At 42.5% G+C, this 27,444-nt stretch overlaps 1 protein-coding gene across 1 annotated transcript; it reads right to left on the bottom strand.

The window, feature by feature from the left end:
• Positions 1-443: 443 nt before the first annotated feature.
• On the bottom strand, positions 444-19,368 carry Zfp709l2 (zinc finger protein 709 like 2). The gene is made up of 4 exons (XM_087569075.1): positions 19,066-19,368; positions 3,811-3,937; positions 3,559-3,619; positions 444-2,423 (listed from the first exon to the last, which is right to left on the bottom strand). The coding sequence occupies exons 1-4, from the start codon at positions 19,066-19,068 to the stop codon at positions 950-952; spliced, it is 1,665 nt and encodes a 554-aa protein (XP_087425201.1). The 5' UTR covers positions 19,069-19,368; the 3' UTR covers positions 444-949.
• Between the last annotated feature and the right edge of the window lie 8,076 nt (positions 19,369-27,444).

The following is a 27,444-nucleotide window of genomic DNA, read 5'->3' as shown; positions in this document are numbered from 1 at the left end:
CTAAAACTAAACGACAACCTAACCCTACCCGTCCAGTCCCTAACCTTAACCCACACCGCCCCCTCAACACTTTAACCCTAAGCCCTAACTTTCTAGCACTAACTGCACACCCAACCACACTATTCATAATCCCTACCCTTCTAACTCAGCTCGTTTCCAATAGACTCCTGGCATTTACTTTGACCATGTTTTTGAATTGTTAGGTATTTATGCAGATTTCACAAAGACTTTACCGCACTGAGCCCATTTATAAGGCTTTTCTCAAGAATGTTATTTTCTGCATTCACAGGGTTTCAGGAATACTTTTGTTATAAGGAGATATAGAAATGTGCAAAGGCTTCACCATATTTAGTACATTCATAGTTTCTCTCTAGTGTGGTATCTTTTATGCTGTTTGTGTTAATTTGGGTTTTAATGCTGTGAAAAGATACCATGACCAAGGCAACACTTAGAAAGGACATTTAATTGGGGGGAGGGGAGGTATACAGATTCAGAGGTTCAGTCTATTATCAAGGTGGAAGGAATGTCTGTCACCAAGCAGACATGGTGCTGGAGGACAGTTCTACATCTTGATCAGAAGGCAGCCAGAAGACTCTTCTGCCCTGGGCAGAGTTTAAGCATGGGGTCTCAAAGCCCATCCCCCCTCCACAGTGACATACTTCCTCAAAGGCCACATCTACTCCAAAAAGGCCATACCTCCTAACACTGCCACTTGCCATGGGCCAAGTATATTTAAACCACCATACCTTTGAAGATCACAGTAAAGGCTTTACTACATTGGTTACATTCATAGGGTTACTCTTTAGTATGTATGTGTTCTTTTATGTAGTTGGAGGTGGCTTGATCGTGAAAAGGCTTTACAACATTGACTACATTTGTGAGGTTTCTCTCCAGTATCAATTCTTTCATGTTGTCAAAGTTGATCACGAGAGGCAAAGAACTTACTAAATTACTTACATTCATAAGCTTTCACTGTAGTATGTGTTGCTTTATGTGTTCGGAGACTAGCGTTACATACAAAGGCTTTACCACATTCATTACATTTGTAAGGTTTCTCTCCAGTATGTGTTCTTTTATGTTTTTTAAGATCATTCTGACATACAAAGGCTTTACCACATTGATCACATTCATAGGGCTTCTCTCCAGTATGTATTCTTTTATGTACTTGGAGATGACAACCTTGTGCAAAGGCTTTACCACATTGATCACATATATAGGGCTTCTCTCCAGTATGTATTCTTTTATGTATTTGGAGATAACTGTGATATGCAAAGGCTTTACCACATTGATGACATTCATAAGGTTTCTCTCCAGTATGTGTTATTCCATGCATTTTGAGATGACTCTGTCGGGCAAAGGCTTTACCACACTGATTGCATTTGTAGGTTTTTTTCCTAGTATGTATTATTTCATGCCTTCTAAGAGTACGACGATGTGCAAAGGCTTTGCCACATTGATCACACACATAGGGCTTCTCTCCAGTATGTATTGTTTTATGTACTTGGAGATAACGGTGAGATTTAAAGGCTTTACCACACTGATTGCATTCATAGGATTTCTCTCCAGTATGAATCCTTTTATGACTTTGAAGTTCATTATGGCATGTAAAGGCTTTACCACATTGCTTACATTTATAGAGTTCCTCTCTAGTATGTGTGCTTTTATGTGTTTGGAGATGACTGTTTTGTGAAAAGGCTTTACCACATTGATTGCATACGTAGGGTTTTTCTCCAGCATGCATCATTTTATGCGTTCGAAAATTACGGTGATGTGCAAAGGCTTTATCATATTCATTACATTTGTAGGGTTTCTCTCCAGTATGAATTCTTTCATGCCTTTTAAGATCATTCTGACATACAAAGGCTTTACCACATCGATTACATTCATAGGGCTTCTCTCCAGTATGTATTCTCTTATGTACTTGGAGATGACTACAATGTATAAAGGCTTTACCACACCAATCACATTCATAGGGCTTCTCTCCAGTATGTTTTCTTTTATGTACTTGGAGATAACTATGATATGCAAAGGCTTTACCACACTGATCGCATTTGTAAGGTTTCTCTCCAGTATGTGTTATTCCATGCGTTTTGAGATGACTGAGTCGAGCAAAGGTTTTACCACACTGATTGCATTTGTAGGATTTTCTTCCAGTATGTATTAGTTTATGCCTTCCAAGATTACAACGACGTTCAAAGGCTTTACCACATTGATTGCATTTGTAGGGTTTTTCTCCAGTATGAATTCTTTCAAGATTTTGAAGCTGAGAATCGTATGTAAAGGCTTTATCACGTGGCTTACATTCACAGAGTTTCTCTCCAGTATGTGTGCTATTATGTCTTTGGAGATGACTATGTTGTGCAAAGGTTTTAACACACTGAGTATTTTCAGAGGGTTTCTCTCCAGTATGACATCTTTCATGCCTGCAAAGATAGATAGTTGGCACATGGGAAAGCTTTACCACATTCACTAAACTAATGAATCTAATAAATGGAAATTAATTTTATAATTTGGTCTAATTGTAAAGAAGAATCACATCTTAAGGTTGTATCACTTTGTTTACACGCATGGTTTCCCATTCATTATGGGTTGGTAAAAGTGTTATTACATGGCTCACATTTGTACCATCCTCTATCTCTACGAGATTTCTCATATATTTGAAGAGAAATGGAAGAGCTCAGAGCTTTACCACATTGAGTACATTCATATACTTTCCTTTATTGTGAAATACACTACATTTGCATACCACATCGGCCAAGTGAACCAGGACAAACAGAAAGGGATTTCCACAATCCTAGTATTCCTAGGGATTTTCTGCTATGTGACTTTATGGATATATTCCCAATGAAGTTGGGAAACCAACTAATTATAAACTTGTATCACACTGAGAAAGTCTGCTCAAATGTGGACTGCTACATATATCTTAATTGTTCTGGGGGTGGGGGGCATAGCTTCTTTCAATATTCTTGTGCTCACATGGCTTGTATCCATTGTGACACAGGATATAGCTGTTAAAATAACAAAAGAAAGATTTCCACATTGAATTCACACAGTTTGACTTTCTGTTCATCATAGACATATGGTATAAGAATTAAGGTTGCTCTTCAACAACATTCTAGACTCTCATAAACTATCCATCTCACTTAAACTTAACAATGTTAGTATATGAGTAATCAGCTTTACTATGAAATAGTTGCCTATTAGAAACATAAACTTATCACCTACTCTGTGTGTGTGTGTGGGTGGGTGTGTGTATGTGTGTGTGTGTGTGTGTGTTATGAGACTAAACAGATTGGCAGGTATATACAGTAGCTGTAATGTGGCTATGATTCAAATGGTAAGGCTAAGGCATTGTTTCTTTGTCTTCTTTCTTAGAGGAATGCCTTGCAAAAAACAAGTCAGACACCTGACATTGAGGTACATGGATTTGTGAGAATTTAATAATCAATACACTTAAAGAAGTGCTTTTTTTTACACTGTTGCTATTCTTTAAAAGTTCCAGGACATACTAACATTTCTTCAGAGGCATATTCATACCAACTTGCACATGAAAATTACCTTCCATGTCTTCTGAAGCTTTGACAATGTTCTTCAATAGTATGGTCTTCCCAATTGTAACCTAAAATACAATACCAGAAAATGTATGATATATTATTGGAAATTAGGCAACATTTAAGTTACTATCCTCAGTGAACCTGATTTTTTCACCTCATTCTTCTTTATTCTCAACTGAAGTTACAGAAAAGCAACAGTAACAAAGGAACATTTGTTTCCTTATTTTAAAAACTGAAAGAAAATTCACTGTCGTACCTATGGCAGTGAGGTTCCTGTAGGTCTCCTGCATCACATCTTTGTAGAGACTCTTCTGTGAAGGATCCAGCAAAGCCCATTCTTCTCGAGTGAAGTTCACATGTACATCATCATAGGTCAATACATCCTGAAATATCCCATACATTTGTAAAACAGTAACCATGATACCGATATCACTGTAAATGTATGCTTCTGGTGCTTCCTCCACTTATTTCTTGACCCAGATGTTCTAATGTTAATTACCAAATCATCTTAGAAGAAAACTGAGTAATAAGGTTCACTTCTGTCATTTCTTTGCTCTTTGAGTAGGATATAGCCTTGCAAGAGAAATGCTAATTAATGGAGGGGGGGGGGCAGGCGGGCAGTACTGAGCATATAGAGAAATTGTATGAACAATTACTAACTGCAAAAAATATCAAGTGAGCAATAGGCTTATGTATTTAATCCAAGCACTCAGGAGGCAGAGGCAGGTATATCTGAGGTCTATCCAGGACAGCCAGAGGTACATATTAAGACCCTGTCTCCCCTATGAAAAATCAATCAAACAAACAAGAAAGATAGAAAGGACTCAGAGGTTTTTACTAGAGTTCCTACAAAGAATTACATTCACTGAAGTTCTGTATTCTTCTTCCAGAATCTTTAGGTGGCCCAGTTTAAACTGTAACAATAATGAGATCTTACTAAAAGGGAATGAATGTTTAAACAGATAAAAATATTGGCAATGTAAATAAGCAACATAGGACAGGAGCTGGCTCATCACTGAAAAGTTTTTGCTGGTCTTAAAAATAATTGGCCTCAATTGCCAGTAGTTAGAAGTGAGCTTTACAACTACTGATTACTCCAAGTTCAGGAATTCTGAAGCCATTTTCTGACTACTGTGGGGATTAGGCATACATGATGTGCATATTCATTCATACAGGCAAAATATACATATTCATTAAAATAAATCAACACAAACACAACAGGTAGGAAAAATGTCATATATCTGCAATCCAATGACTCAGAAAGCTCAGGCAATATAGCCAGGCAGTATGAATGTCATGAATACATGCCACCTGAGAAACAGAATATGCTCTCTGTCAAATTTCAAAATTCATAACGTGGATGAAGATCAACACAGCAGCATATGCTTGACATGTGCCAAAACCCACAGTCCAACCCATCAGCCAATAATATAAAAACAAACAAACAAACAAACAAACAAAGAGAAAGCTGGGTATGTTGGCCCACATTGAATCCTGGCATCTGGAGCCAGAGGTGGTGGACCATTTACGTTTGAGGCCGCACGTTCTACATACCTACTTTCAGGACACCCAGGGCTACATAGAGAAACTTTCTCCTCAAAAAAACAAAAAAACAAAAAAATTAAAATTATAAAAAACACCAAGCTTGCAAAATACCTTAGCACTGAATAGCAATTGCTTCAACTGCATCTTATGTGATTTAGGGTTAGAGTCTATAATGCTGAAGGGAAGACAACACGTGAAGGAAGCTGACTAATCAGGTACAACCAATACACAATACACACACACACAAACACACACACACACACACACAAACACACACACACCACACAGGAAATGGGTTGAGTCTATAGACACTCAAATGCCATCCCCAGTAACTAATCATGTAGAAAGTTTCCTCCTACAAAAGCAGTTCTATTTAGAGAACTGAGTTCACCAGAGCAAGGCTGACTCCTCCATGACAGCTTGTAAACTGACAGGTTGGGAAACTAGGCCTAAGTTTCTGTTTCCCAGAACTGGAAAAGTCCAAACAAGTCAATTCTAGGAAAACCATCCCTCACAGGCAGCTAATCAGGAGCTTCCCATGACCCTAATAGCCTGCAGCAGCCCATACACTCTTCAAATGCCCCAAATCACTTCTGACACTCTTGATTGCCACATCTTGTAAAATCAGAAAGCAAGTTATATCTTTCCAACATACAAAGGCACAGAATACCCCTTCCCATTCCAGTAGAGAGGAATGTGTACATAGTGAGGGAAGATTGGACCAAAGCAAGAAACCCAGTAGGACAAACACCAAACCCTGCAGCTCTGTCTCAGACACAAGGAGCCTCCGTTTCAAAAGGCTTAGATTGCCCTATCCCTGCAACTTCTCATACATCTCTCAGTTTAGATCCTTGAACTCCCTATATGCAGCTCTCCATGACAGGTGTCTCATAACTTGGGTATCTCTATATCTTGTGGTCTCAAATGCAACTCAGGCTTCATCCTCAGATTCTTCCCATGCACTCTCACAGTGTCCTCCCTCACTGGGGCTCTGACTCTGCCAAACATAGATGGCTGGAACACTGCTGAACTGAAACCACGGGGGAAGAAGCCATAACCTTATTTTTCCATATTTCTTATTTCCAGAACTTGGGTGCCACGCTTGGACCAGTAGTAGCAGGTTTTATATGAAGTTCCTTCCTGGGTCTAGGAATGACTTTGCCAACTCCCCCTTCCATTAACTGAAGGCTTATCAGGAGGGACTTTTTCTGTTAATTCACCTTCTTAGGCTTCTGTAGTGAGCCATATTGGATTTGGGCCTGGCCATTTGTATAGCTCAAAGTGGCTATGTGAGTCTTGGCCACACATACTCCTCTAACAGCCTCTCCCATGAATTTACAGCACAGGAAGATAACATTCATGGGATGCTTCAGCCTAAGCAAAAATCAGTTATCTCCTCAGTCAACACCCACCTGACCTCATCGCCTGACCTCTTTGCCTCCAGCTATCACTGCCTATACCCTCATCTCCCCCTCCTTCATGTTTCACAAAGGTCACTCCCCCTACCTGAAAGCCTTAAAAGCTGTAACATTCATCCCAATAAACAAGACCTTGACAATAGAATCTTGATTGGTCTCCTTCTTCTCCTCACCCTCATTTGGCCCACAGGTAGAAAGCCTCTTCTGGACCCTGAATAACTGGGTCCCTGCTGGTGGGTACAGGCTTCCAATCCTGAGCAAAGCCCTTCTCTTTAATGGTGATAATCTCTTTGAAAATTCATGCCTCTGTCTCAGCATTTGGCTGCCATGTGTAACTTCCCAGGGCTGCTTTTCTCTACAAACCACAGATTTTGCCTTTATTTCTGCTCAACTTGTTGTTTTTTTCCTGTAGTCCAGAATGAGTTACTAGTAATAATCATCTAACAGATTCAATATTTCACCTGAGAAATATAGCTAATGGTTTTTAAATTCTGCCTTACTCAATTTTTCAGAGCATGGGCGGAATAAGAAAGATTTGGGGTCAAAATACAGCATAAATGACCTCTATCTAAATTTGTCACGGAGTCTATTTTCCACTGAAATCCGATGACCTCAACTTCTGACTGCATTACTTGCATGACTCCAGTCTTCCAGGTGTACACCAACAGCCGACTAAGCTCTGAATACAGCTTTCTATGCTGATTGCCATCTCAAGCCTTGATATTTACTAGGTTCCTCCAAGGGAGAACATTTCTAGTTTCTCTAATTTCTGTCCAGCAACAAAATAACCTTTTTTTTTTCTTCTAACTTGCTACTCTCCTACTTTGATTCAATTCTCTAACCAAAAGCATCTCAGCAAATAAACCGGTTCACTTGTTTGGTCCAATAACATGACAGCCATCAGATTGGGAGCTTAGGATAGAAACTCAAACTTCAAGAAAAGGCAAAAACCATGAACAAATCTTGTTTCCTGCTTGGTCACTGTCTCAGACTTACCCAGCTCTCTTATCCAGCCCAGGCCCACTTGCTTAGGGATCCTGCCTAAGGGATCCTCAGTGTAGAGCCTTCCCACATCAATCATCACAACACAATCTCTCACTGATACAGCATCCAGACATTTTGATGAGGGCATGCCCTCAAGTGAGAGCCCGTCAGATGATTGTAGGCTCTAAAATGTTCACAACTGAAGCTAACTAGGACAAATATAGGCAATAATATATCAGAAAGTTTAAAAAACCCAAATCAAATGTGTTAACAATATCATTTAAGTAGCAAAAACCAACAAACAAACCACACACACACACACACACACTATAAGTGGTGAATAAAGCTACAGGAGTCTCTTCCGCTCTTTCTTCCTCTCTCTCTCTCTCTCTTTCTCTCTCTCTCTCTCTCTCTCTCTCTTCCTCTCTTCCTCTCCTGGCTTGACACGATAACCTGTATGTGTGTGTGTGTGTGTGTGTGTGTGTGTGTGTGTGTGTGTGTGTGTGTGTGAGTGTGTGTGTGTGTTTCATCCCGCAGGCTTTCGTCCGATTCTCGGTACCGTGTCAGTGCTGGCGCCGACAAAAAGTGACAAGTCATGCTGGTAAGGATGTGGAGAATGGGTAACAACTCTCCATTGCTAGTAGGGTACAAACTAATACTGCCACTATGGAAATGAGCATTTCCTCAGAGTCCTGGTGCCTCAGAACCCTGAGAATCCATCTATCTCAAATCTCAGGTATAAAGCTCTTGGGCATCTATCTAAAAGGTGCTCCACCCTACCACAAGGCCATTTGCTCAACTATGTTCATAGCACATTTATTCATACTTGCCAGAACCTAGAAACAACCTAAAAGTACCTCAACTGAAGAATGGGTTGAAGGACCCTGGTTCTTACTGAAGCCTAAGCGCTGTCAGGAGGCTTGGCCTGGTGGAAAGTAGGTAGGTTATGGGGACCCTAAGGGCTTTTGCCAGCTTTACATCAACTGCCTCTGGTCAAGGCTAGGACAAGTTCCACTCTCAACCCACAGTTCTTGGGAGAAGCAGGGACATTCTTGAAAATCCTGCAGAATGTACTGAGAGTAGCCTGACCCTCTGGTCCCAGATGAAGAGCTCAAACGCATGCCATATAAGTTTGAACTGTAAACCTGCTAATGTAACCTGTACCTCTGAAAGTATAAAAACTGCTTGTCACAGCCATTGGGGTCACCTTCCAGTCACTTCCTACGAGGGGCTGATTGAAGCTTGACCCTGACACACCCAAAAAGAAACTCTTGCCTTTGCATCGAACTCCATTCTCATGCCTCACTTGGGGGATCTCCTTGTAGTTAAGACTCACTTTGAGCCCTATGGGGTAAACAAAAAAACGTGGTGCATTTATCACTCATCTGTTTAAATGATGACATCATGAATTTACAGGCAAGTAAATGCAACTAAAGAAATCACACCCAGAATGACAAACATGGCATGCATTTACTTACAAGTGGATATTACCTATTAGGTAAATAAAATAAACCCAGACAGGCTAGTTAAAGAGGGTTAGGGTTAGCTCTAGGGAGGAAGCACAGATCTCTTTCTAGAGGGGAAATAGAATAATTTCTGTGAGTAGACCAGAGTTTGATGGGAACAGGAGTAGGGAGGATCAGTTGAGGGGGATGCAGGGGAAAGTACAATGCAGGAAGAAACAGCTGGAATTAGGGGTTATTTGGGAGTTAGTGTAGAAATCCAGTACAATGACAACTTCCTGGATGACCAGGGTGACCCTACTGAAAACTCCTAGTTATGAAGGATATGGAGTCTGAAGGGACCATCCTTTGACACCAGGCAGGGCTTCAATGTTCGTAATAAGTTACATTTGGTTGAGCTGTTGGCGAAGGAGGTCCCTTGAGCTCCTTCAACAATCCTTGCTGATGCAAGGACAAACTTTGCTCTCAGATAACTGACAGCAGGGACTGATCATTAAGGACGAATTCCACACAGTTCACTGAAGGCAGAGGTCAAGGGAGTACAAGCTTGGAGCCTTCACCCCTGTGTTGTAGTCTCTTTGAGAAGGCTAAAAGGAAGAGACACCTGGAAACTCCCCCTCTGCCCCCAACACCCACACACACCTACAATTGGTCCTTAGGTCCTTCCTAAGATGTGCTGGGGAATGATGGTAACAAACGTGTTTGAGTGGTCAACCAATGTTTGGTTTAACTTGAGGCCCTTGATATGAGAGGGAACCCATGACTAACACTGACTGGATTTCTAGGAATCTTACAGAAACTTAAATGGCAAGCATAGAGACAGCATGGGTCTATGCCAGGTCCTCTGCTGATATGTTATGGTTGTTAGCTTGGTGTCTTTGCGGGACTCCTAACAGTGGAAGCAGGTGTAACTCTGATTCTTTGGCTTGATCTTGAGATTTTTCCTATCAGGTTGCCTTGTCCAACATGAAGGCTTTCACCTTGTCTTTTTCCATCTTGTTTTGTCTGTTAGGTCTGCTCCTTTTTGAAGAGGAAATGGGTGGGGGGGGTGGACATTGGGGAAAGGATAGAAATGAGGGGTAGTTGGGAGTGCTGGTTGGGGAAACAGTGGTCAGGATATATTATATGAGAATCTACCCTCATATAAAAACTTAATTCAATATTGCTTAAATGAAAATGCAAAGAAGGGAAGCTATAGTGAACAAAGAAAAGCAAATTCGTAAAGATAGGGGCAGCAAGATTGTGATACACATAGTACTTGCTCTATTTTTGTAGACAATGACTACTACATAGGAATGTAAAAGTACCTGGAAGGCTTACTTCTTCCTTTTGATAATCTAGGCCTAGTCTTGGAAGCTTATAGCTTCTGTACAATCTTATCTAGGTCTAGAATGACTGGGCGTAGACCTGGGGGATTTAACAAAAGACACAGACTAGGGTCATTTGTGCTAAGAAAATGCCAAAGCTTTACTGAGGTTCACAGAATATACACCCCAAGTTCACTGGGTGGAGAATTCCTGGAAGCACAGTGGAAAAATAGGTTATGCCCTCAGGACAAAAACAGAAACAAAAATCAGGAACTGGGTGTTACAACCAGGTGCAAAACAGAAAGATAAAAATATTCCTTTGTTAGGAACAAAAGCTTCCATGCATCAGCAAGGCTCAGCACTGGGCAAACACTGAGGGGGCTCAGGAGGGTTGGGCACTTGAGTGTTTTGGGCATCTGAGACTTAACTGTTGAATAAAATCACCCTTTCTTCTTCTTTTTGAACTCTGGCTGGTCAACTCTGCTCTTCTAGCTCAAACTCTTCATGCTAACCAATTCAAATTGCTTTCACTTTCTTTCACTTCTATCTGAATTGCTGTGCTTGGCCTCAAACGAACTCTAGTAAACTGCTCTCTTCTCATTCTCTTGCTCATTTTCTCTTTTTCTGTCTTTAGCCTGCCTGTCTCTGTAAAATTCTCCAGGTAAAACTGCCTCCTCCTCTTACCCTCTGTGCTGCTTCCTCTTTACTTTTCCTTCTTTTTTCTCTCCCCTTCCCCGAGCTGGGGACCAAACCGAGGGCCTTTTGATTGCTAGGCAAGTGATCTACCACTGAGCTAAATCCCCAACCCTGCTGCTCCCTCTTATATTGCCTCTTTTCCCTCTTCTCTTGAGAGTTGAGCATATCCTATTCTGTCAGATCTTTCCCTGATCCATCTTTTTTTCGCCCACTCAATTATACATTACTTACGAACATGAGTGCTTCCTTCAAAAACGATGTTTACCTTCATCGTTTGATAGCAAAGTTGTGTAGTAATGGCTGAGCCCTACCAGTTAGAAACAGCTCCCCTGCCCCCCGCCCCCGCCCCCGCCAGTAAATTGGACAGTCTCTGGGTTCACAATGCGATCAAATACTCTGCAACACAGGAGTTCAAACAAGCTCATCTTGGGCCCAGTCTACATCTGTGAAATCAGAAGTTTTGTTCTCAGCAATGTGAAATATATATCACGCAGGAAACAAAAGCAGTTACTTTCTTGTGTTAGCTTTCACTAGTTTGGAATGTGGAATTACAATGCTTTTCATTTCATTCCAATGGAATACTCATAATTGTTCTTAAGAAAAACTAATGTTTCAATAACTATTAATATAGAAATAAATGAGATGTTGCACAAAATCGCTACATTAACTATATTATGCATTAAGCCTAAATAAACCAATGTATAAAAATATTAAATGTTTAAACGCTTTCTCCAAAGCAAAAATGAAAGTGATACCATCTAAGATAAGTTACTTAAGGCAGAGAAAAAAACAAAGAGCCGAGTCAGTTATCTAAGACTTTTACATGTTTGTTCAACTGTACTTATCGTTAGTATTTAAACTCCAACAAAACAGTCAATCTGTTTCTTTTTTTTTTTTTTTCTTTTCATTTTTTCGGAGCTGGGGACCGAACCCAGGGCCTTGCGCTTCCTAGGCAAGCACTCTACCACTGAGCTAAATCTCCAATCCCTTCAATCTGTTTCTTAACCTCGTTTTTACTTCTTCATGCAGTATGATTCATTGGCAGAGGGCTCTCATGCCATTCAAGTAAAGCCACTTTCTGCAGTTTTACCACATCCTATAACAGCACATTTGTTTCACATCTATAAGAACTCTTGCTACAGAAAGCTTGATTTTTCATTTCTCTTCTCCACATAATGTTCTAAATAAACATTAGGAAAAAATCCCTTTGGATTTTTTTTTTTTTGGTTCTTTTTTTTTTTTTTTTTTCCGGAGCTGGGGACCGAACCCAGGGCCTTGTGCTTCCTAGGCAAGCGCTCTACCACTGAGCTAAATCCCCAACCCCCGAAAAAATCCCTTTGAAGGAGATTGTTTCACCTGGATTCTCTGTTTTCTGCCCTTCTACAAGAATTTGGCAGGAATTTGACCTTGGACTAGGACTAAGGCAGTAGGTTCAGGTAAGAATATTTACATTTGAGCTAGTAACATTCCTTTTCTCTGGTCAAACTGATGAGCCCCTAGAAACAATGATCACAGGACTTTATGCCTTGTTTGTTCCTTGACCTAGAATTAACATTATTATTTGCTTGTACTAAAAATGGTAGAAAAGCAGACTGGGAAAAATAAACCTGCTTCAGCCTCAGCACTGGCTAGAATCATGTTATATATTGTCTAATTGTCTTTTTCTTTTCACTCCTCACTCTCGCCCTTGAGACCTTGTTGACTGAGTTGGCTTGGTCACCCTTAATTTTCGAGTGCTACCTGCAATGTTGACAACATGGTTCAAGCTCCTATATCCATCTGATAATAAGAGTGCATTAAAGGTTAAAATTATACGGGAGAAAGAAATGGGTTGATGATGCTTAAGCTATAATTACATGCTGTTTTATGACCAATAAAACAATGACTGTGAGAGTCTTTACAAGTGCATGATCCTTTATTCATTCCTTTAACCTAAGGTCCCCTAGAGGCACATAGCTTGTCCTCAACAAATGAGCATTGATGTTATTTTCATGTTTAGGCTAACATGAATACAACTGCAATAAACATGAGAATTCTGGTGCTTCTTAAAACTAATTTCAAGTGCATGGAAACTATACTGAGAAGACTGCTGGGATCCATGGCAATTCTGTCATTTTTATGACAACTTAGTCTTGGCATCAGGAACCGGCTTTATGGTTGCAGGTTGTCTCCAAACCCAGTGATAGCAGTGACGTCACCCAGAGGTGAAAGGGACCTGTGCATCTGTTGTCATATATTTCCAGTGTCCTCCTAGTCCATCTCCCACCCTCACCTGCAAGAGGTTATGTCCCTGCCCAAATAAAAAGCCAACCCTTCCTGACCTTCCCCCCTTCTTCTCTTTTCCTCCTTTGTCTCTTCCCTTCCTTTGTGCAACCCCCCCACCCCCACACCAATGAAAGTCTCTCAAGTGGAACCCTACTGGCCAGGTGTGGTCTGTCTGGGCACGAGCCTCGATTCCAATACAACACTGCGTAGAATGGGGTTTCTTGGGTGTAGGTATTATGTCCACATGTATCAGAATACATATATTAAATATGCACAATTTTATATCAAATATAGAGACATAGTCTTAACTAGTTTTCGTAGGTATCTATGGAAAATCCCAACCTACTGCTGGCAGAGTTTAGTGCTAAGACACAATCCTGTGTCACATCCAGATTCATTGTTCAATTCTGTACCATGCTTTATTTTCACTCTTTTGTTTTCTCAATTAAGTCATACTGATAAACATCTGGTCTACGTGACCCTAAGGATGTATTCTCTGTCACTAAAGTCTACACTAAAGTCCTCTTTCTATGGCTTTGTACATTATTTCACATCAATTTCAGTTTCACACATGGACTATATAGCTTACTAAATGAATTATTATGTAGAATATCTTTTACCAATTTATATAACTGTAAACAACACCATTATAGTGATGTTAAAAAAGCAATGTTCGGTATGTTAAATTTGCAACAAAAATTCAATACAATCTAAAGAAAACGTCTAATAATACATAACAGGACAGCTGATTTCAAAGCTATTTGCCATGTGAAAAAAATCTCAGAATCATCAACAGGATTATGAAGAAATAGTACACATTTTGGCACAGTGTAGATTCCATCTGTACTTAACAAAGTGCTACAGCGATCAAAAGTTTTAGCACATTTGTGAAAAAAGGAGATGTAGAGAAAAAAAGGCAAGAACATAAGCCCCAAATTATACTCAAGTTTTAATCAAAAGACCTAAGGAAACTCAGTCAGGAAAAATGTGAACTTGACCAATATTACCTATGATTGCATGTGTTTTCAAATGGAAAAAACAGATTTCCGAACTCCCACAAAAATGACTCGAACTGACCCTAAACTGCTATATTTCTGACCCTCTGGCCACTACTGACCCCACGAGCTAGAGCTCTGTGTGGAGGTGGTAAGAAAGGAGGGTTATGGCTCTGCAGCTCCCAATGCCCCCGTGTGATTTCACACAAACCCAGCCCCCCGAACCCACACACAAACGAAGGTTGAAGAATAATTTAATGTCTGCTTGCACATGATGCCATGTGGATTTTAGTAATGATGTAGAATCTGCCCCACCCACCTACACCCCACCCTGCACACCTAAGAAACCCCTGCTTCTCAGAAACTCCTTTTGGACTCTGGAACTGAATTTCCCTGAATCACTCCATTCACTGTGACTGCTGATAGTGGAAAGGTAAAAGGATTTTAACCAAGTATTGGCAAAGGATGATTCTCATAACCTCATCCCTCCCAGTTTCAAAACTATTTGTAAAATTTATCACACAAAATAAATTTGCAATACAATCTTCAGAACTTCTAGAAACCGGATTTTCAGTTTTGAAATCTGTCTTCTGCACACCAAGAGCAATGCTTGTGTGCACACTGGGCAGTGATATTATAATCAACACACCTTATAACCAGATGCAGAGCCCCCTCCCCAGGGAACCCACACTCAGAGAAGCTCAGAGGACACGGCCCTCTGCCCAGGACACCACATGTACCAACAGCACCACAGTCTGGTTCACAGTCCACATCAGTCCAGTCAGATTGGACTCTGATAGCTTAGCCAACCTGTTGTTCCTGGTGGCTGCAAAATCTCCCTCACAGCTCTGTGATGAACTACATCAGAGAATATGGAAAGAACCGTCAAGCTACCTCCCACTGGTGCTCCTCCTGATTGCTAGGCTCCCCAGAGAATGATAGCAGCCCCTCTATTGGAGGATTAGAGATTGCATGACTCAGCACAGGCCTTCCCAGCTCTGCCCTTCCACCCCACCCTAGGGGCACACAGAGGCCTAGTATGGTAAATTTGTATTTTATTAGAATCTTCAACTCTCCCAGGTGTGGAGAGCTCTTGGTACCACTTCTAGGAAAATGGCAAGTATATTTGCCACTGGGCTACGACAAGAAAGTATGTTCAAAAAAAAACACAGCTGAGGAATGAGGGAGCCAAATTGCCTGAGACCCCAATATTGAGCTAATTAGGACAGACAAAGGACACATGAAAGTTCATCTAATGGACAAGCTCAGTGGAAAAAAAAAAAAAAACAGTGTTCTAGGAAAGCTTACAGAAAGGCTGATACAAATCTGGTGGTCAGCTTTGCTTAGAAACCGCCTTGCCAAGTGGAGGCTCCTGACCTTTGAGGGGAAGTCAGCTTCCTACAGACCTAGGCCAACATCCCGCAGGTGTGAGCCAACTTCTTCATAGCCTAATACATCGAGGTCTCCCAGCCCCCTGAAGATTTCCTCCTCCCCCAGCCTTGCTATACTATATAACCAGAGCTTGCAATAATAAAATTGTCACCTTGATCAGACCCTAGTATTAGCGTCCTTCAAGTCTCTTGTCCCCCATTCTCTTCTCGGTACCCTGGACCCTCATTGACTGTTCTGTTGGATGGGACAGAGTAATGTGTTCCTGGTATCTTGGTCATCTTGATAAACCCAATACAGTGACCTCGGGAACTTTGTTTACACCTTTTTTCTTCCTTGGCTGTCCCATCCTGCAACAGGATAGTTGGCTCATTCCTGCAGGATGTTGGCCTAGGTCTGTAGGAAGTTGGGCCCTAGCAGAAGGTCACAATCTATGGGTCTGGAGGAAATTGGCTCTCAGCAAAATGTCACAGCCCTGGGTCTGTAGGAGTCTATAGGAAGCTGGTTCTTTTGCAAAGCTAGCTGTATGGAGCTAGCTCCCAACAAAAGGTCAGGAGCCTCCACTTGGCAAACCTGTTGGAACACCAGATTTGTGTCAGTGCTCCTGGCAAGCCTTGTTACTGAGCAATGCTGACCCCCAGATTGGTATCCGCACTTTAGCTAGAACCTTAGGTTTTTCCACAGAGCTTGTCCTTTAGGTGAGCTTTCCTATGTTCTTTGTCTGTCCTAATTAGCTCAATGTTGGGGTCTCAGGCAAGTCGGCTCCCCACACTTGGATACTTTGTTTGTGCCTTACAACTGACCCTATTCTTTGTATGTACCCAGGCAGTCAAAGTGGGTCAGGCGCTGTAGGCAAATTTATCAGCCTGCTGAGGCATGGAACGATTGGAGGGGCTGAAAGTTCTATCAACCTTGGTGGAAGGAACAGGGAGGTGCCTCTGGATAAGAACCGATATTCTGTGCATATTTTGGAGAATTGTTTGTTAACTTGTGGCTTTGCTTTCTGTGGCACTGTGGGGCATAAAAATTATGAAAAACAAACTCGAGGCAGCTGTATTAACCAGCAGTGCACTCAAATCTAACTCTTGGCTTTGCATCTTCACTCCCCCCAGCAGAGACTGTTCGACTCACGCTGCTGGGTCGAGTACAAGGAACTAGATTCAAGGATCTTTTTCTCCTCCATCCTTGTTTCTCTCCTATCTGGTGTTAGGGGGTGAAATGAGGGTGGGGGGAGGGGGGCTGAGGAGGGGTATTAAAAGTGGGGAAAAAGAAACCACAAAGTAGCAAAGACCAGCAAAGATCTAGTTAGCTGGGTCTAAAATGCTAAAAGAGAATCTAGCCTAGGTAGATTTTACATTCCATGTATGCTGTCACCCTTAGGTTTGTCTTAGGTTCAGGTTCCAGGTTAAGTTTTGAACAATTCAAATATAAACTGGAGGCTACAAGTCTGGCCACTTAGATAGGCCATTTACACAGCAAACATTTCCAGGATGTTTCTTAAGCACACCAGTGCCTTAAAACAGTAGGTTAGTGACAGTGTCCTAAATGGAAGGTCTCAGAGGAAGAAAAACATAGGAAAAGGAGAAGGTAGAAAGTATAAAAGCTGGGGGGTGGGGGGCGAGGGTCTTAAACTAAGTAAGCTTAAGAAGAATGTCACCTTGTATACAGTTTACATGAGGGAAATGGAAAGAAACGGGAGACATCTATGAAGTCAGCAGAAAGGTTAAACTACGAAGTTAGCAGAAACATCATATAATAGGACACACTCAGGAAAACTCTAATCAAACAGTGATGCACAAGGAACTCAGTGTATTTCAAAAATATTCCTTACCAAGCACATAGTGGCCTAGGGACCCATAGCCCATATTGTGGCAAGACTTGTATTCTCAGAATCTTAAGCAACCCCTCCCAAATGCGCTGGCCCCAGGCATATTCCTGGTTTTAGTGGAGGTGTTTGATCTCTATACTCAGGGCTCCAGGGAAAGCTCCCAAGGACTAGGCCCTAGATGGTTACTGGCTCTGCCAAGCATGTCCCTGAGTCTCAGAAGGAGCTCAAACACAGGGACATCAGTAAAAGGAGGGAAAGCATAGCTTGATTAGGCCAGCACTCAATACAACAGTGTTTGTTGTTGTTTTACCTTTTCTAATGGTTGTCACTGAAAGGAGAATTATAAGAATTCTAGGTTTGGAGATACAAAATTAAAAGAATAAACCCCAAAAGGCCACAGACCCAGGGCTAAGCCCTGTAGCCAGGACTAGCAGGCCATAAAGATAAAGGAGCACAGGAAACACTGTCCAGGCAGGACTGGCAAGCCATAAAAATAAGGAAAAGGAATGCAGGAACCAGCCTGATTCCTGGGAGACTGATTCATGGGACGTCTAGCAGGAAGACATCTCCCCCCAGCTCACTCCGGGCCATATCTCAACTAGGTGTCCTCCAGCCCCTGATAAGCCCCTGACTTATAGCACGTACTCTTTCTGCTTTGTTCTCACTTCTATGTTTGAATGAGCCAATTGTATGTAACCACGCCAAAACCCCCTAGCTTTCTCTATATAACCCTCTGACTTTTGAGTTTCGAGTTCAACTCCTCTGTCTCTTGCGTGAGACACGTGTTGGCCTGGAGCTTAGTTATTATTAAACGACCTCTTGCTTTTACATCAAGACCGGTCTCTCGTGTTACCTGGGGTGCGCCATCCTGAAACTAGAGCGAGGGTCTTACAGTCACCAGGGGTCATCTTGCCCATGTGGCGAACAATGCTTTTTTTCAAGAAGAAAACTAAACCTTTATGGCACACCAGGCCTTACTGTTGACTGTGATCCTGTAATGCCCCACTGATCAGCTTGTTAGAGGCCTGCTCTTTGATATGGAGATGGGCCTAGTGGCTGGTTGCTAATCGGGGTCTGGTGCCATATTTCTGGACAATCCTGGTGAACAAACTTGTGTATCCTAGCATCCTAATCTCTAACAGGCCTGGTTAGCTTACTACTTATACGTGTGGGGTGTTTTGCAGGCAGTCCTCTCTCAGCTAAATTCTACTTAGTGTGCCTTGCTATCTCCTAACCTTTAGCAAATCCTTTACATCATCAATTCTACTCTTACATTACAGCTTGATATTGGATTGCTACCCAGCACATGAGATGCCTTCCACAACCTCCACAAAATAACTCCAAATGGATCTTACACCTTCATGTTAAATGCTAAGAACAGAACTGTAGAAACTAGGCTTCTGAGTTTTGGATCACGCCAAGGATCTTTCCATACACAAGCCAAATGCTCTGCAGAGTTGCAGCCCCTACAAGGAAGTTATTCAGAAACTGCCTCTAGGGAGTGGCTAAGACCTCACGGGTAGCCGCGGATTCCAACTCAGCCCCAGGAAAGACCCACCACACCAGCTCCTACTGCTCAGTCCCCTGCCCGTCCGCCCGCCCCCCCTGCCCCTGTGCTCACCATGTCGCAACTTGGGAGCTTGCCTGAACACGCCTCAGAGAATCCAACGGCAGGACAGAGAGCTCAGCAGCCAGAACCAGTTAAGACTGTTTAACTACTAAGCGAATCCTACAACGAGGCACCCGAAAAAGCCCGCCTTCCCTTGTGATTGGCAGGTCCATTTAAGACTCTGAATGGCCACTAGTCTTGAGTGATGAGCACCTCCGTAAGTGTGGGGGGGCTGAACGTACAGTGTAGGTACACAGTTGCCGGCCCAAGCATCAAGCCTGAAGCCAGACCTTTTCCAGATCTACAGGGATTTGCATTTCAGTAGCACTTGTGCCTGTCCTCCAATAGCTACTCATCTGTCTCCCCGCCCAGCCCCAGGAAGGACCCACCACACCACCTACCACTGCCCAGCCCCTTGCTCCTCCCTTTCGTGGGCGGTGACCCTGTGCTCACCAGGTCCTCACTTCAACCTGCACTCAGCTCACAACACTCAGTAGTCTCTTTCCCTTCAGCCTCCAGGAATCAAGGTATACAACTTGCATAACCCCTGGTACTCAACTTGCACTGGGGTTAATCTGTCCCACAAGGGGAAGGGTGCCCAAGATATTAGCAATTAAAGAGAGATTTGATGAAACAAGAGTTTTGCTTTGTGGCTCTTGGGATTCAGACCCAACAATCAGCTGACCTTCATATATTTAACACACCAAAGCTGTCTGGGCCTCCAGGTTCTCCCAGCACTCCTCAGTCCCCACCTGTAACAGGGCCTGTCTGGCATACCCCACCTTGTACCTTGAACTTTACACTGCAGGGGCCGAGGTTTCCCTTCCCCAGAAGCTCTTCCTATATCATCCAGAAATTTTGTACTCTTTGTCTTTCTGTTTCTCTGCCTCTCTCTCCCTCCCCCTCCCCTTTCCATCCTTCCCTCTCTTCCCTCCACCTTCCCTCTCACCCCCCCTCCCTGCCTACTGCATTTTTCTCTCCCTACTTGCCTTGCTTGCTTTTTCTCTCTTTGTCCCCACCCCTGCTCATTATCCTCACTCCCCCATATCTGGGGGACTTTTTGACCTCTCTGGGACTAGTGAACTCTATCCTTGGGATCAGTGAGCCCACTAGAGAATTGCCCCCAATAAACACTGTCATTTGGCTTGGGTGGAATCCTTCGTGCTGGGCTTAGGTAAACTGCAGCTAGTTTTCACTGGTAGGTACTGGAACCCTGGGAGACAAACCTTGTGGAACACTAGTGTTAGCCAGCACATCCTCTTCAGTGGGAAGATAAGCACACATTCACACACAGAACTGTTTTAGTAAAGGTTCTCTAGATGAACAGACCTGATAGGATGAATCTCTGCAGATTGAATTTTCACATCGTTTAGTCCAATGATGGCTAACGTGGCATGTATAGGGGTGGGGAAACCTATATGTGAACATAGCCAGACTCCTTCAGTAAAATCCCAGGGCTTCTTTTCTTGAAGGAAATCATTGCTTTGGAAATGACTCCTATCCTCTCCTTTCCTGCCACAGGGGGGAAATCTTTCTCATTTCTTCTGTCTTGTCTTACATGATGGCTATTCCTTGTATTCAAACTGACTACATGTGGAATTAACTAAAACTGAAAGTTTAGGTACTGTGGGGGGATTTCTCTTAATTATAGCTTTTGAAACGTGAAAACCCTTCTTTAATCTAGATTTTTTTGAGTTGTTAAGATCCACCTTTACTCTAGGCCACAGCTTTTGGTGGCAGCCTACATATATAAAGAACACTGAAGATGGTAACTCATTCTCTGTGTCTACTTACCTTACCTCTGGCTAGCAAGTTCTTTCTTGCCTTTTCTCCTTTCTTTCTTTGCTTTTCTGGCATTAAAAAGCCTACTTCTTTGAAACTCTGGTATATACTGAAGACAGACAGACATCCAGCCACATGGACTGAACCACACTGGATTCTTCAACTTTCCATTGGTAGACAGCCACTGTTAGTGAGACATTCTAATAAATCCGCTTTCAACGTACATACAGAGATTCATTCTATCAGTTTTGTTTATTAATAGAATATTTAGTTGTTGTTGTAAAAATATGATAACAAGAAAGGTATTGGTGTCTCTTACCCTGCTGGGTCCGGCACCTCAGTGCCCCAAGATATCTGCTAGATATCTTGGTGGAAACACATACCAGCCGCACGCTTTCCTACACTCAAACCCTCACATAAAAGAAGACACAACACAATAATCTTTGACTCAATTGGTAAGATATAATTGCCCTCTTAAACATACAAAGCCCGGTACCATCCATCCCTTAAGAACATTGATAACAACCTGTAAATACACAGAGCAGGATCTTAACATCACCTGCCATGGCTTCTCCCCTTGCGCCTTCTCTCTCCTCCTTTCTCTCCTCCTCTCCTCCTTTTCCTTCAAACTTCTCTCCAGCCCATCCTTCCTTCTCCTCCAATGACAGGCCTCCTTCTATCCTGTACCTGCTCCTCACCTGTACTTTACAGATTCAATGGAGAGGTGGTTCTGGTGAAGTCACCTGAGTTCTGAGTCCTTGACTAGGCAGCTGTCCTTGGGGCAGTGGAATTAGCATCAAAATACGTAACTTCAGGGCAAACCATAACACTTAGTAATATAGCCGCGTGTGCATACAAGGTTTTTGTTTTGTTTTTCCACCATTCCACTGAGGAAGATGTCCCAGCTAACAACTGTGCTCCACAGTGTTTGTCCTCTGTTTCCTGCTTTTCCCCAGGCTTGTCTCAGACCTACCAGGTGAGAAGTAGCTGCAGTTTACCTGAACCCAGATGAAGTCACAAGGCAATTGCAATGCTAGAGTAGATAGGTTGTGTAAAACCTAATACTCCACAATGGGAAGGCCCAGAATATATGCCCTTCACCACTCCTATAAGACGCAAACTGGTGAGAGGGGCAGCACACATTTGAAAAGTGTTGTTCTTGCCCTTTTCTGTGTGCCAGACCTTAGGGTTGGAGATGTTGCTCAATTAGATGAATTAAATTCAATGCTGCTGGGGTTGGGGATTTGGCTTACTGGTAGAGCGCTTGCCTAGCAAGAGCAAAGTCCTGGGTTCGGTCCCCAGCTCCGAAAAAAAAAATTCAATGCTGCCACCTGGCCCTAAGGTACCAAGTGAGAGGTGGCAGCATTGAATCAACAGAGACAAGGAGATCGTACTTATTATAATAGACAGAGTAGACAAACAACGTTTATAATGACATAGCCTGTAGTGATCAGCACAGGAGAGGTGAAATTTATAATGGCATGACTTGTTCGGACCTTTGGTACTGGCTGGTGTTGTCAGGCCCAAAATAGATAAAAAAAGCCTACTACATATCTGTTTTATCTCTATAAGCAGACAAATTCTCGAACAAATGAAAGAGAGGCTACATTGGATCCTGGCAAAAGGCAATCTTGGCCAGTGAATCAATTTCCAGACTTGAGTCAGTTTGCAGACCCAGAACCACTTGAATGAAGGGGTGACCAGGTTCCCCAGAGGAAGGATCTTGATAAGACACCTAAAATATTTGCTATTAGCCTCTTTCCAGTTCTTCCCCAGAGAGACCTGTAGCCTTTTACAAGGGTAACTGTACACTGGGGAAAGGAAATAATCAGGCTTTCCAAGGTCTATCGGATACTGGTTCTGATCCCAGGAGATCCCAAGAAATGCTATGGCCCTCCAGTTAAAGTAGGGGCTTATGGAGGACAGGGGTTGAATGGAGTTTTGACTGATGCCTGACTCACAGTAGGTCCAGTAGGTGCCTGAACACATCCTGTGGTCATATCCCCAGTTCCAGAATGTATAATTGGGATAGATATACTTAGAGATTGGCATTCACAGTCACAGACCATATGAAGTTCAAGAAGAAGGAAGACCAAAATGTGGATGCTTCAGTCCTTCTTAAAAAGGGGAACAAAATACTCACAAGAGGAAATACAGGGACAAAGAGTGGAGCAGGGACTGAAGGAAAGGTCATCCAGAGACTGCCCCACCTGGGGATCCATCCCATATGAAGACGTCAAACCCAGTCACTATTGTTGTTGCCAAGAAGTGCTTGCTGACAAGAGCCTGATATGATGTCTCTAAGAGGCTCTGCTAAAGCCCTACTGATACATATGAGGATGCCTGCAGCTAACCATTGGACTGAGCATGGGGACCCCAACACAGGAGTGAGAGAAAAGACTGAAGGAGCTGAAGGGGTTTGTAACCCCATAGGAAGGACAACAATATTGACAAACCAGACCTCAGAGTTCTCAGGCACTAAACCACCAACCAAAGAGTACGCAAAGAGGGACCCATGCCTCCAGCCACATATGTAGCAGAGGACTGCATTGTCTGGCATCAGTAGGAGGAGAAGCACATTTAGTGGGTCTATTTAGATTCTGGACACAGCACATTCCTTACTTGGGTGTGTTACTCAGGCACATTTACCAAGTGACTAGGAAAGCCACTGGCCTTTTGTGGGGCCTGGAACAGAAGACTCTTCAACAGGTCCAGGCTGCTGTGCAGGCTGCCCTACTACTTGGACCATATGATCCAGCAAACTCTATGGTACTCGAGGTTTTTGTGGTAGATAGAGTTGCCGTTTGGAACCTCTGGCTGGCCTCTGTAGATGGATCACAGAAGATACCTTTGGTATTTTGGAGCAAAGCTATACCATCATCCGCAGACAACAGTTTTCCCTTTGAAAAACAGCTCTGGGCCTGCTATTAGGCCTTAGTAGAAACTGAACATTTGGCAATGGGACACCAAGTTACCATGTGACCTGAACTGCCCATCATGAGCTGGGTGTTATCACAAGGACAGCTTGGAAGTTACCAGGAATTCTGGGGTTGTTGGCTCCTGCACAGCTCCAATGTGAGGTCTGGCTAATGGTGGGACTGGCAGTCAGCCAGCTACCACTAACTCTATCAAGCTGTCAGTTCTCATGGCTGTCAGAGTGTCCGCACTGGCTATGTCTCAGTTTCCTACCACTAACATATTTGAGCTGAGACATTGAGTGGAGACATTAAATATTGGAAACTCATACAAACAAGGACTGGTCTATCTACCGTACCTCAACCCATTTCCTGATTGTTCAGAAACACTGAAGTTTCCAGAGTGGAGTCTGTGACTCTATTCTGGTTCGATGCTGCATACCTACAATAACAGCAATCAAGAGGCTGAGGAAGTAGGACTGCAAGCTTGAGGCTAGGCTGAGGTAAGTAGTGATACTCTGTCTCAAAAAATAAAATAAAGGAAAAGGTAAGAGGCCCACCTGCCCTGAGAATTTTCCTAGGCCCTCAGTTGGGATCCCAGGAAAACCTAACTAAGAAGGTCTCCCAAATCAAATGGGTAGTGTCTTAGTTGGGGTTTCTCCTGTTGTGAAGAGACACCATGGCCATAGCAACTCTTATAAAAGAAAACATTTTGTTAGGGCTGGCTTACAGTTCACAGGTTTAGTCCATTATCATCATGGTGGGAAGCACGGTGGCATGCAGGCAGGCATGGTGCCTGAGAGGTACCTGAGACTTCTACATCTGGATTTGCAGACATCAAGAAGAGAAAGGGAGCAACTAGGCCTGGCTTGAGCATCTGAAATCTCAAAGCCCACCCAACAGTGACAAACTTCCTCCAAAAAGGCCACACCTCCTAATAGTGCCATTCCTTAAGAGCCTATGAGGGCCATTTTCATTCAGACTGTCACAGGTAGAAAGAAACTGCACAGCTTCAAACTGTGTATGTGATCATTAGCCACTGTCTAGGTAGGGGAGGTGGAGGGAGGCACGGTGTAGAGTATATGCAGAATGAATGTTTCTGGGAAGCATGACTTCAAGACTAGAAATACTTTCTTACATAAATAGTTTGCTCAAATGCCCACAAGTCAATTCCTTTGTCCCTATCCTTTACAATGCAGAGTTGACATTTAATCATGATTCTAGAGAAAATAAAGCCCCCATACTGCTGTGCTGGACTTGTGGTAGATGCTTCTCTAGCGTATTCTTTTTCTCTTATTCTTTCAACCACAACCTTTAATCGCATCTTCTGAGAAAAGACTTATGCATTTGATTCTTCTGATATCACACAGGCGCAGGCAGGAAGGAGGAAGGGCCATGGTGGCTGCCAGTGGAGAACAGGCATGTTATTGACGACAGGAGTTGTGGGACTTAGTTATTTCTGTTGCTTCTGAGGATGATATTTTAAAGGAAACTCTTCCTCATGACTGAAGGAGATTTTCACACATAAGACATAGACCAGCAGCCGGTGTATCAGTGACGTGTCATGGCGTCACTCTGCACATAGGTATAGGGGAGTTACAGGTTGTGGATGTGCAGTAGGGACTGTTGGTAGGTAGTGGTCATGAGAATCGCAGTCTCTTGTTTCCACCAGGATCTCTATTTCTATTTTTCTTCCACAGCACTGAACGACTCATCCGACTGTCATTTCCTTTGTTGAAGTTTATGTTTTTCCCTGTTGAACTAGTCTAATAGGATGCAGCATTTCTAGAGACTTCAATTTTCTAGCGTCACCTGGTGTCCAGGACACCATAAGTAGGACACAACTGGAAGACAGTGCTGAGGGTGCCCCCTGGTGGCTTCTACTGAACCAATCTCATATAATGAGTTGATAAAAGTCTGAGAAAGGTGCTATAATGTGTACAGTGAATTTCCTTTAAATAAATATTCATGTGTGATGCTTATTTTATTAGAAAAATTTATAATAGTTTTCATAAATAATTAGTTGTATATTCTAAATAAATACATTAAAAATAAAAGATTTAAAGTAAAAATTAAATTTAAATGTTTTTATGATTTTTAGTTTTAAAAGAAAAATTAATTCTAGGTGAGTGAATCTTTGAATCACACTTCAGTAGCCTATTCCCAGTGTGATCAGGACTCTAGCTGGAGGACAGGATGTGCAAAATTGCTCAACTACATGCATTTTATATGACTGTCCTCCTACACAAACGGGAATATTCTGATCTGTAGTTTAGGTGCTAATTAAAGCATCTAGTTAACACACCCTCTTCTTCAAATAGGCCATAGAGCCCTTTCTCATCTCAAATAAATTTCACCTACCTTCTTAAGGAGGGGAGACAAAAATTCTTCTCCCTTTTTTTGGGAAGGGTTTTGTATTTTTATTCTTAATACAATTTCCCAGTATCACTATATCCATAATTTAGTTAATGTACTTAAATTTAATTTTCCAATAATGAACAAATTTATAGTAGATCAAGATGACTAGATGGAAGATTATGCTTCACACTTCACAACAGTTTTCAAAAGCAGACTCTGTTAACTGTGAATGTGTGCATCTGAAAGCTGCTCTCCTAATTCGCTGATGTTGTTGTAAAAATATAAAAATAAAAAAGCATAGTTGTCTTTTATCCTGCTAGGTCCACACAGCGGTGCCCACGATGTCTGCTAGATATCTTGGTAGAAACACATCCCCATTCCTTGACAACCCAGTGTCTCTTACTGCCACACTCTTTCCGATACTCAAACCCTCACATAAAAAAACACACAGTACAATAATCTTTGACCCAATTGGTAAGATATAATTGCCCACTTAAACATACACAGCCCGGTACCATCCATCCCTTAGGAACTTTGATAACGACCTGTAAATACACAGAGCAGAATCTTAACATCACCTGCCATGGCTTCTCCCCTCTGTCCTGTCTCTTCCTTTCTGTCCTGGTCTCCTCCACCTCCTCCTCTTTCTTTTTTTTTTTTTTAAAGATTTATTTATTATATGACAAGTACACTGTAGCTGTCTTCAGACACAGCTGTCTTCAGAAGATGGCCTCAGGTCTCATTACAGATGGTTGTAAGCCACCATGTGGTTGCTGGGATTTGAACTCAGAACCTCTGGAAGAGCAGTCAGTGCTCTTCACCACAGACCCATCTCTCCAGCCCCCTCCTCCTCTTTCAAACATCTCTCCTGCCCATCCTTCCTTCTCCTCCAATGACAGGCCTCCTTCTATCCTGTACCTGCCCCTCACCTGTACTTTACAAATTCAATGGGGAGGTGGTTCTGGTGAAGTCACCTGAGTTCTGAGTAGGTGACTAGGCAGCTGTCCTTGAGGCAGTGGAATTAGCATCAAAATACAGATAACTTCAGGGAAAACCACAACTTTGCTGATACAAAACTAATTGCTGAGCATACACCAGAGATATGACACTTTTTTTAAAAAAAGACTTTATTTCATGTACACAATAAGTACACAATAGCTATCTTCAGACACACCAGAAGAGGGCATCAGATCTCACTACACATGGTTGTGAACCACCATGTGGTTGCTGGAATTTGAACTCAGAAACTCAGGAAGAGCAGTCAGTGCTCTTAACCACTGAGCCATCTCTCCAGACCTGAGAAATGACAGTTTTTAATGTAATGTTTGCTAGTGCA

This window comes from Rattus norvegicus, chromosome 9 (assembly GCF_021556685.1).
Source record: "Rattus norvegicus strain SHRSP/BbbUtx chromosome 9, alternate assembly SHRSP_T2T, whole genome shotgun sequence".
NCBI lineage: Eukaryota > Metazoa > Chordata > Mammalia > Rodentia > Muridae > Rattus > Rattus norvegicus.
This window is presented reverse-complemented; position numbering and strand designations above follow the sequence as displayed.